The 12,143-nt window shown below is 38.0% G+C and overlaps 1 protein-coding gene across 1 annotated transcript; it reads right to left on the bottom strand.

The window, feature by feature from the left end:
• Positions 1–2,085: 2,085 nt before the first annotated feature.
• Positions 2,086–10,455, bottom strand: LOC121500868 (olfactory receptor 8B3-like). Its single transcript, XM_041772981.1, has 4 exons — positions 10,196–10,455; positions 9,271–9,386; positions 5,656–5,725; positions 2,086–3,046 (listed from the first exon to the last, which is right to left on the bottom strand). The coding sequence occupies exons 1-4, from the start codon at positions 10,453–10,455 to the stop codon at positions 2,086–2,088; spliced, it is 1,407 nt and encodes a 468-aa protein (XP_041628915.1).
• Between the last annotated feature and the right edge of the window lie 1,688 nt (positions 10,456–12,143).

Below are 12,143 nucleotides of genomic sequence, written 5' to 3'. Positions count from 1 at the left end.
TGGTCAAAAATCAATTGACTATATAAGTAAGGGTCTCTTTCTGAACCTTCTATACTGTACCATGACTTATCTATCTTTATAACAAAACCAATCTATCTGCATTATCAGAGGATATACCTAAGTGTTAAAATCAGTTAGTGAAGTGTAAATCTTCTGTGTCATGTAGAGTTCCTCAAGAAGCAGATGCCAAGAAATAATTACACCTGCAAGACATTTATTGTGAAAGAGTTGTGAAGGATAAAATCGGAGGGAGAGGGAGCCAGTGATAAAGGCCTTCAGACTGAATTGAAACTCTGACACCTAAGAAAGAAGAGAGAAAGGAAGGACATTGTAGGAAAATCTCGGACTATAGTGCAGTCCTAAAAACTTTCTGTTTAGGATGACAAGAAGTCCCTATGAAAAAGATTGCCTATCAGAAGACACCTGTGTTATATAGATAATGTCCAGCTCCTGTATGACTCATCATGCTAAGCCACTACCTGGGGACAGACATCTCAGAGTGAGCGTGGACTCTACCTGAACATGATGGTGAATCCAAAGGAGTATCAGCTTTGGACTATCAGTCAACAAGGAGCTGAGCAATACCTCTCTATGATTGCCACAATGCACTCCCAGAAGCAACTTATACCCCAAAGTTCTTCCTGATTTATTTATTACTTTATTATATTTTATTAATTATTATTTTAGCAATAAACATTGTTGTTATTCAAGCAAGATAATCTAATTCTTGTCCTCCCAATATCTGACATTCTAAATATACAAATGAGAAAACATTGAGAAATACGAACGTTATGGGAAACAGAATCTACTTTAAATGCTTATTATCTTATTCATGAGACAAAGTGCTATGGTCAAATATTGAAATCCTAACCCCCAAATATATTAGAATGTGGGACCTTTGGGAGATGCGTAGGTCACGACAATGGAATTCTCATGAGTGTGGTTTGTGCCTTATAAAAGAAGCTACATGGAGATCACTAGTCCTTTCACCATGTGAGGACATAATGAGAGGTCTGCAAACTACAAGAGTGCCCTTACCTATTCCACCAGGCACCCCGATCTTGGACTTAATGGCTTTCAGAACTGTGAGAAGTAAATTTCTGTTTATAAGCCCCCGAGTCTGTGATATTGCTATAACAGCCCAAATGGACTAAGACACAGGTGCAAATAAGCTCAAAATGTTGCTAGAAATAAAGTTTATTATCATTAATATATACCCTTTTCTTGTGGAAAACTTCATTAAATAAGTAAAACAATGTCTGTTTCTCCCAATATGTGGTATTTTCTTTTAAGTGATAAATAACAGACTACAGTGAGAATTTTATGCTCTTTTTCAAAATACTTGATGTTATTTTAGATAGTAATGAAGACAAGTCTTATAATACATCAGTCATCCCCCCATATTTGGATCCTGAGATATATATTATTCCTTTAATCATACTATGCTAATATGATTGTTGGCAATAAAAGGTGGAGTCATATGTATTCAATTCAATATTAAATGAACTGGACTAATTGAAATTCTCAAAAACATGTGGTATGTAGTATAGATTTTGCCATTTTCAAAGGGAACAAGAAAGAAGAGAATAACAAAAAGAAAAGTTGATAAGAAAATAGAAAAAAAGAAAATAGAACAAAATGCAAACATCAGAGGGATTTGATTACACTTTAAGCTATATACACAGTTTGTAACAATATGGAGAATAAGAATGTTTCTATAGTATTTGGCACTTTTGTGTTTAGGTGAGCAAGCTGTAATTTCAACTTCCTGTGACTTATGAAGCTTACCATATTTGTCCAGATTAGAAACAGCCTAGAGACAGAAACAGTAAGGGCAAAAAAAAAGAGTCAATATATTTATTCTTTTCACACATGTTATTAGTTAGTTAGTAAACTGGTATCAGGTACAGAAATATGGAAGCAAAAATGAAACAAGGTAGCTATAAGGAAAATGATTAAGACAAGTCTACTAAACCACACATGACACAATCCACAGAAACAATATTGGTAATGATCAAAACACCTTCTTGAAAAACAATAATAAAAAATTTTTAAACTTGAATTTCTTTACATTATAACTTCTAATTAAAACATGTTTCTACTCTGGATTTTAAGCAAGGTTTTCTGCAGTGTAACTTTGATATCCTTGTTCCTCAAACTGTAGATCAGGGGATTGAGCATGGGTACCACATTAGTATAAAACACTGAAGAAATTTTTCCCAGGTCCATAGATCCGGAAGAAGAATATTTAAGATACATGAATGCTGCTGATCCAAAAAAAAGGCAAAGAGCAATGATGTGAGAGCTACAGGTACTGAAGGCTTTTGACCTTCCTTGAGCAGATTTGATGTGAAAAATGCTAGTGAGGATGAAGACATAAGAAATCAGAATGGTAAAACTGGGTACTGTTATATTAATTCCCACGACTATCAGAACTACTACCTCATTGACATAGGTGCTGGTGCAAGAGAGTTGGAGGAGAGGAAGGATGTCACACAGGTAATGGTTGATGATATTGACATTGCAGAACGTTAGTCTAAGCATGCACCCTGTGTGGGCAGAGGCTCCGGCAAATCCCATCATATATGCAGCAACAGTTAGCAAGGAGCAGACCTGATGGGACATGGTGACCTTATACAACAATGGATTACAGATGGCCACGTAGCGGTCATAGGCCATTGAGGTCAACATGTAGCATTCTGAGATGACAAAAAAGAGAAAGAAGAACAGTTGAGTCATGCACCCAACATAGGAGATGATATTGTCCTCTGATACAAAGTTCATCAGCATCTTGGGGGTGAAAACAGAAGAGTAACAGAGATCAATGAAGGATAGATTGAAGAGGAAATAGTACATGGGAGTGTGGAGGTGAGAATTGAGACTGATGAGGATGATCAAGCCAAGGTTGCCCACCATGGTGATAATGTAGATCATCAGAAACAGGAAGAAGAGGGGTTGCTGGAGCTCAGGGCGGTCTGTTAATCCCGCAAGAAGGAATTCAGTCACTAAGGAGTCATTTCTAACCAATATTCTCCTCTTTGGAAATCTGTGAGAACAGAAGAAAATCCCATTAATAGAAAACCCAGCTCCCTCCTTACACGCTGTCATTTATGAGAAGACACAGAATTCAAATAAGTTCTCCTTTGCTTCACAGGGTCAGAATGGACTACCACATGCCCCGCAACATTAAAATCGCTCTGTCTTTTGTTGCATGAGCTGCATGTGACAAACAAATGCTCCTGTTTTTACTAGAAGATACAGGGATGAAGTAGCTAGGATGAAGGATACCTGCTGGTGAGCTTCAGCAGTGGGGAGTATCCCCATCATGCCCTCCCACTCATCTGATCCTCCACTTTCTAGTTCCTGCTCATGTTTCCATTATCCTACCAGATACCTCAGTTCCCCTGTGATGATGTTTTTAAAAGGGGGAGAGAGAAAAAGAAAAAATTCTCCTAGGGTATCAACCAATCAGATATTTTGCTTCCTAGAAGGAAGTCTCTCATGGTCTACAGGGTTTCCAGATACCTTACTATCAGAATTCACTAAGTAAATTACTGATAGCACTTACTGAGGAGACCTAAGATTTGCACTTAACCATACACGTGGTTTGTTTCTGCACATTCTCCTTTTTTCCATCTTAGCTATATAGAAAATGAATAAAGGAAAGTGCATGTGTTTCCTTTGCTTTGTGGGAGAGCATGAAAGAGAAATATAATTTGGATGCCAATGAAGTTAGTTACATGTAAACTTTTCCATATGTTTAGTATATTTCAGGGAAAAAAATGTATAGGGAAAAAAAACAAATCTTTTCTTCCTCTGATGTTCCTATTATCTGGACATGTCACTTGGAACCGCTATAGCTCTCCTGCTACCAGACTGAGGATCAAGCCAACACAAAAAGGATGTGCTGAGAATAATGCAGGCAATAGGGTCTGCATACTTTTGAGTTTCTTGTTATTAAAAGTAAATACTTTGCACCATTTTTCAGCAACAGGGTGAGAGAGAAATAGAAACTTGCATAACTCACTCTTCTGCCATTGCGAAAACTCAGTGCCAAGACTTTGTGAGTTTCACCCCCATTGTCCTGTAAGAACTCGCTTTTACGATACCAAAACTGAGTAGATATAGGCACAGGATCCTCTTTCTTTATTGGCAAAAGAGTGATAGCATAGATCTCCCAGACTGGATGTTCCAGAAGTCAGACTGAAGAATAGATCAAACTTCTACTTATAAATTTACTAAGAGAATTTGAAGAGAAACCACATAGCTGACATCGGACCCACCATATCATAGAGCACAAGGCTTTTGCTTAAGGCTTATAATTCTTTTAGACCTCATTAGAAATCTAGGTATAGGTTTCCCCTATGATCTTCCCATCATGATAAACTCTACAGGGAAGAAATTGATGTCTGAGTTTACACCCTAATTGTGACAGTAAATTTTAATTTCCCATCAGGGATGATATATTCCCCAGGTTTTACAAGAAAGGATCCTCTGCTTGTATAAAGATGCAAATAAATAGCATCATTGAAAATGTCACTAATTGCCATTCTAGGTAATAGTAGTTTTAGCAAGAATTTGTGGACATTTCAGTAAAGTTTATTAGGCTCTTTTTAATATTTCGAGAACCTTCAAATAATCATTGTTTATCCATATTTTATAAACATAGAACAAAAGGATACTTTTAATTGATTTCAGAGATTATTGCTTAATGAGAAGTTATTTAATAGAATGACAATCCATTATTCCATAAAACTTTACTTTGGGTTGTTCTCACTCCATGTGTCATGCTTTCAATGTGTTAAAGTTAAATCTATAAGAAAAATCAGGGTTAATAGGCTTCTATTTCTTTTTTTATTATTTTATTGGAGTTCAATTTGCCAACATATAGCATAACACCCAGTGCTCATCCCGCCAAGTGCCCCCCTCACTGCCCATCATCACCCAGTCACCCCAACCCCCCGCCCACTTCCCCTTCCACTATCCCCTGTTCATTTCCCAGAGTTAGGTGTCTCTCATGTTTTGTCACTCTCACTGATATTTTCACTCATTTTCTCTCCTTTCCCTTTATTCCCTTTCACTAATTTTTATATTCCCCAAATGAATGAATGAGACCATATAATTTCAAAAAAAATATGACTTTAGAACTTCACAGTATATATTAATTTCTACTTGTGCTTGTGAGAAAGCATCTAAAATTTACCTTTAAATGAGCACAGATTCACAGGTAATTGTAAAAATAATGCATCAATTTCCCCCAGATTCCTACTACAGTGACATCTTCAACAACTGCAGTATAATAGCAAAACCAGGAAACTGACTTTGGTACAATAATGTTAACTTCTTTAGGACTACAGACGCTTAATAGTTTTCAGCAGTTTTACCTGCATTGAGTGTATGCCAGCATACTTTCTTGGAAACCTGGTGAATGTATCACTCCTGATGGGAAATTAACACTTACAGTCACTTTTAGGGTGTAAACTCAGACATGTTTCTGTCGTGTGTATGTGTGTATGTGTGTGTGTGTGTGTGTGTGTGTGTGTGTGTGTGTGTAAGTCAATGCAATTTGATTCCTTGTATAGATTCATGGGACAAAAGCTACAATTAATATACAGAACTGTTCCATCACCTTATTCTGCCCCTTTGCAGTCATACACATCCCCTTCCACCTGCATCTCTGTCTTCCAGCAACCACTAACCTGTTCTCCTTCTCCACAGTTGATGCCTTTAGAGAACAATAAATGAAATCATATAATATGTAACCTCTGAGTTTAGCTATTTTTAGCTATTATTTATTTGTGTTTTTTTAATTCCATATTTAAAATCAATTTAATTAACATATAGTTATCAGTTTCAGGAATAGAATTTAGTGATTCATCAGTTGCATACAACACTCAGTGCTCATTCCATCAAGTGCTCTCCTTAATGCCCATCACCCAGTTATCCCATTCCCCACTCACGTTCCAGCAACTCAGTTTGTTTCCTAGAGTTCAGCATTTCTTATGGTTTACCTCCCTATCTTCATCTTCTTTTATTTTTCATTCCCTTCTCCTATATTTATCTGTTTTGTTTCTTAAATTCCACATGAGTGAAATCATATGGCATTTGTCTTTCTCTGACTTATTTTGCCTAGCATTAAATGCTCTAGTTCCATTCATGTCATTGCAAATGTCAAGATTTCATTCTTTTGATGACTAATATTCCATTGTATATATACTACATCTTCTTTATCCATTCATCTGCCAATAGACATCTGACTTTAGCTTTTTTTAGGATGCCTTTAAGTCCATCCCAGTTGTTATGTGTATCAATGGTTCATTCCTTTTATTGATGAGTAGTATTCAGTTTTTTATAATTCAAGTTTATTCAACCTTCTGTAGTCATTTAAAATTTGTGTATTAATACAAAAATAAATCTGTCTTATTTATGGAAAGTGTTTCAGAGACAGGATCCAGAAGATCACAGTTGAGACCAATTCAACTAAGAATTCTCTTTAAGCCAACCAGAGTCGAGGTTCTCATTCTTCCTCCTGTAAGAACATAGGCTGGAACACTCAGAATTTAAGTCAGTCTTGTAATTAGTCAAAGACATGGGGAACACAGGGTATACCGGAACATTACTCTTTCTGAAGTGCACATTAGTAGTCACAATCAAATAGTCAAGAAGAGGCATTTGAATATAATGAAATTTCTATTAGCTACAATTTCTTATTCATTCAACCCCAGTATATATATATATATATATATATATATATATATATATATATATATTAGAGTTTCAGAGTTACAAACCCATACCCCTGTGGGAAACAAATGTACCAACTAGAGTACAGTGCTTATATACAGGTTTTTTTGCATTTACCCTTGCAATGTACAGTCAAGTAACTGTTTCTGTCACAGAAAGACTTCTAGAGGAAGTCTCGAATAAATGATCTGGTGCTAGATTAGAATCAGAGAGAATATTTATATTTAATATACATATTAAGATACCCAGATACAAAAATATAGATAGATGACTGATAGGTGATAGATAGATAGATAGATAGATGATAGATAGATAGACAAGTGTTTGAATACACACAAATATTTCCTACCTCTCTCCACCAAGACGACCTAGAAACAGTGATACCCTAGTAGCAATGAACACACCAGCACCCTGCTCTTGGTTTCTTAATAACATTCTCTAATAATAAGAACTAGGGCTCCTTGGAGAAGTGATTCATTTGGGGGCTGAACCAGGGAAATCACAAAATGATCCTGTAGCATTGTAAGTATCAGAGTGTAAAGAATTAATTTTTAAAAAAGAAGACACAGACATGGTCAAAAGTTCACAGGCTCCAACCTGAGAGCTGTGAAAGAGTAAAGCTGGATCTATTAGAGGAACAAAATAAATACTGTTGACCCTTTAATCACACAGGCTTGAATATATTGGAAATATTTTTTAGAGATTTTTCTCTAGCTTATTTTATTCTAAGAATTCAATACATAATACATATAATATACAAAATATGTGTTAACTCTTTATTTCATTGATAAGGCTTCCAGGCAAGTTTTGGAGTTGCCTCTAACCCCCCATGTTGCTCAAATATGAGTCATAAGGATATTATTGGATTATAACCCCCAAAATAAATTCAATATCCGTGAATCTACATTGTTACAGGAGAAAAAGAACAAATGTTCCTTGAGAAGAATTTCAAGAATATATGTCTTGATAACTGCTCTCAGGGAAACAGAGCTTAATTCCTCTTCCCTTGACTTAATGACTGGATTGCAAAGGACTGAGTATGAAAAGGGAGAAATATTACATTTTTCTGACAGACACCACCTTATCCAATTGACCAAAGTTAATAACACCAGTGATAAATCATACTGATATCATATAGACTTGATATGACAGATGCCTCACTTTACATTATTCTTCCCGGAACATACAACTCAATCTAATAAGGAAAAAGCATCACGCAAACCCAGATAAGGGTTGGATCCTGAGATTCAAAAGGGTACTGCATAAAGTAAGAACTAGGAACATATTTGAACATGGCTTGAGCTTTGAACTCCCTTGCCTACTTACTACAGATAGCAGTCAAGAGCAGTCAGAAGCATTACTAACTTGACATGTTTGACCTCAACGTCTGTCCAATCATTCTCCAAGCTCTTAAATATGTTGATGCTAGAGTAATCCCTCAGATTTCAGGCTTAAGAAATTGAATTTTTTTAAAATTTCAGTTGACTGACATCTGTTTCCAGCCAAGATGCGAGTATGTCATTGCTCTCTACCCTCTTAAACTAAAAAAATCCTGGACATAACAAACAGCAAGACTCTGAAAGGTAAAAAGAAGGCAGACGGCCATGGGATATGGGGGCTTGGGGAATATAAGTGGTGAATTCCCTGGCTTTTCACATATAACCCCAAGCCACCCAAGACACAGATCTAAAAAACTTTCCTCTAACCAAAGGAATAGAAAAAAGGTAGCCAAGCAGAATACAAAACATTTTTTATAATATTCACCCTCCAACAGCCAAAAATTAAATGAAAACCTGCCCCACAACCCATGTCAGCAGGGCCAAACAGAGAGCTACATCTCCAGTCTCCAGTCTCCAGTCTCTTGGTGATAACAGAAGGTACAATGATTCCCTTATAGGGATAAGTCAGAAGGGCCACAAGGAGACTAAATTTCTACCTCTTGTCTGGAAATAGGAAGTGGTAATCTGATGCCACAACCAGCATGGTGTTACAGGAGTTGAGCAACAATCTGGACTCCCCTCCTACTCAGCAGCAATAAACTTGAACAGAATGATGGTTATTGGCACTCTGTATCTCCTGCTAGTACCCCCTTGGTCAGTGGGACCAAGTGAGGAACTAGCTTCCATCCCACCCAGTAGCAATGAAGTAAAACAAGATTGTATAAGACAGTGCTAGTTGTCATACTTAGCCCCACTCCCTACTGCTGTCCATCGGGTCCATCAGGGAGTTAAACATCTACCCCTCACTTAGCAGCAATGAAGTGCCATTAGTAACTACTCCATTTTGACTGAGGAGTCAAAGAACTGAAGTGGGAGTTAAATTTTAAAAATTTAAAAAGAAGTTAAAAAAAGAAAAAGAACTGGCTCCACTTACAACCATGGTGACAAACACTGAGTGGGAACCTGTCTACCCTCATGAGGCTATCTTAAGTTGTATCAACAACACACACACACACACACACACACATACACACACACACAGGAAGTGTCATAGGAGGCCTAGTAGAAAGTCAGGACTTTTAATTACCCAGCATTAGTGAGACCACCCTCACTACAGTGTCAGTGGAGAACATGTGGGAAGCCAGAATTCCCATTCCTTCCCAGCAGTCATGAAGTGTTTCTTCCCTTGAATGTCGACAAAGCCTAAGAAGGGAACATAAACTTATAATTCAACCTGCAGTAATGAGATAATCCTTCCCTTCTCCTACCGGGGCAGTCTTAGGGGAAAACAAAACAAAAACACAGATTACATGGAAGATTTAAATAAGATCCAGAGTATCATACTATAATATTAAGATGGCTAGGTTTCGATCAAAAAACATTTGTCATACCAAGAATCCAGAAGATTATACACTTACAAAAAAGACATTGAGATATCAGAGATGTTATAATTACCTGAAAATCATGATAAAGATACACCAGTAAACATTATGAACACATTTGAAACAGATTTAAAAAATGCAAAATCTCAGCTAAGAAATAGAAAATCTCAGCAAAGAAATAGAAGAAATAAAGAACAAAAGGGAACTTTTAACTACAATTAGTAAATTAGAGAATGAACTCACCAGTAGAATGGACCAGAATCAGTGAACTAGAAGGTAGAAAAAGGGAAACAAGAGACATTACACAATGTGAAGAGCATACAAAAAAGCAACTAGAAAAAAAAATTGAGCAGATTCTCAAAGGCCTGTAACACTATAACCAAAAAAATCCAATATTCATGTCATCAGAGTCCTGGAAAGATAAGAGAAGCACGGCTGAAAAAGTGTTTAATTTGGGGGAAGTTTCAAAATTTCCCAAATTTGGCAAAAGACACAAATATACAGATTCTGATATTTGATACGGTATGATATTTGAACATACAGATTCAAATCCACAGAAATCCATGCCAAAACACATCATAATCAAATTTCTAAAAATCAAAAAAACATGTAGCAAAAAAGAAATGATACCTTGAGTCTTCCAGGGGCGCCAGGTGGTCATGGCAGGTGCAGCAGATGGCTCCTCTGGGGAGGCAAGGGTGGCAACAGTCCTCAGATCCAAGGTGACTTTCAGCAGGACATCTGAGGTGGGGAAGCCCCTGGGGCCAGGTTGTCCCAGGCAGCGTGTCGCTGCGGGGGGCTGGAGGCCTGGGTTGTTGAGAGGAGCCACCACTAGGCTGCTCAATGACAACATTCCTATTGGAATGTTGGGGCCCCACAGGAGAGCACATGGCCCCAGTGGCAGTGTCTAGGCTGCCAGAAGTCACAGGGGATGGAATAACACAAGGAGGGTGAGGCCCTTATCTAGAAAAAGAGGCCCAAGCACTGGTTCTCCAAGCAGGATCCAAAATGATGCAGGAAGAGGTGGTGGTCACCATGTACCCAGAACACAAGCAGCAGCAGACTACATAGCACCTCTTCTGAAACTCAGCCACTGCCATGGCCCAGCTCTACAAAGACCAAGTGTATCAGCAGCCTTAACTTTCTCTCTGGGTCGCACCACCATCATCAGCCTCTACAAAGAAGCATGGATACCCATCAGTGAAATTTTGACATTGACATCAGATTGGTGGTCAGCATAGCAATAAGGATGCATTCATTGGCCTAGGTTATAAAGCTCAGAACTGTTGATAGAGATTTCATCAGCTTCCTGTGTGGAAGAGCTCCCCCACCAAGAAACTCTAGAGATACCCCAAGACTGACTAGTGTCCCCCAACTTAGCTACTTCAACAAAAACTACAGTACAGACTGATTTACGACCCTTCTGGAAGCCCTGGCTTTAAGTGGTAAAACTGTTTAACATATTTCAGTGGGAAAGTGATGAAGAGTGTCCCTGTGGACCCACTTTCACATTTAGATTTAGATCCGGGTAGACATTGTCTGGTTTTTGTCTATTATACTATGTGTTCTAGTAATGCTTAAGTAGAATGTAAGCTAAAAACTTACGTGGGTGATTTTTGAGTGTTAGCTAGCCTACCCTAAAAAGAGCAGAAAGTGGTTTAGAAAATTAATTTAAGCTTATTGCTGTCACAAAAACAATTTTGCAACACTGATTAGAATGTATTGCTTTAAAAGAAACAAACAATCCAATCATGAAATGGGCAAAAGACATGAACAGAAATCTCACAGAGGAAGACATAGACATGGCCAACATGCACATGAGAAAATGCTCTGCATCACTTGCCATCAGGGAAATACAAATCAAAACCACAATGAGATACCACCTCACACCAGTGAGAATGGGGAAAATTAACAAGGCAGGAAACCACAAATGTTGGAGAGGATGTGGAGAAAAGGGAACCCTCTTACACGGTTGGTGGGAATGTGAACTGGTGCAGCCACTCTGGAAAACTGTGTGAGGGTTCCTCAAAGAGTTAAAAATAAACCTGCCCTACGACCCAGCAATTGCACTGTTGGGGATTTACCCCAAAGATACCGATTGCAGTGAAACGCCAGAATACCTGCACCCCCATGTTTATAGCAGCAATGTTCACAATAGTCAAACTGTGGAAGGAGCCTCGGTGTCCATCAAAAGATGAATGGATAAAAAAGATGTGGTCTATGTATACAATGGAATATTACTCAGCCATTAGAAACGACGAATACCCACCATTTGCTTCGACGTGGATGGAACTGGAGGGTATTATGCTGAGTAAAGTAAGTCAATCGGAGAAGGACAAACAGTGTATGTTCTCATTCATTTGGGGAATATAAAAAATAGTGAAAGGGAATAAAGGGGAAAGGAGAAAAATGTGTGGGAAATATCAGAAAGGGAGACAGAACATGAGAGACTCCTAACTCTGGGAAAAGAACAAGGGGTGGTGGAAAGGGAGGTGGGCAGGGGGTGGGTGTGACTGGGTGATGGGCACTGAGGGAGGCACTTGATGGGATGAGCACTGGGTGTTATGCTATATGGGCA

This window comes from Vulpes lagopus, chromosome 10 (genome assembly GCF_018345385.1).
Source record: "Vulpes lagopus strain Blue_001 chromosome 10, ASM1834538v1, whole genome shotgun sequence".
Taxonomy (NCBI): Eukaryota; Metazoa; Chordata; class Mammalia; order Carnivora; family Canidae; genus Vulpes; species Vulpes lagopus.
Note: the sequence above shows the minus strand (reverse complement) of the source record. Positions and strands in the feature narration are given on the sequence as shown.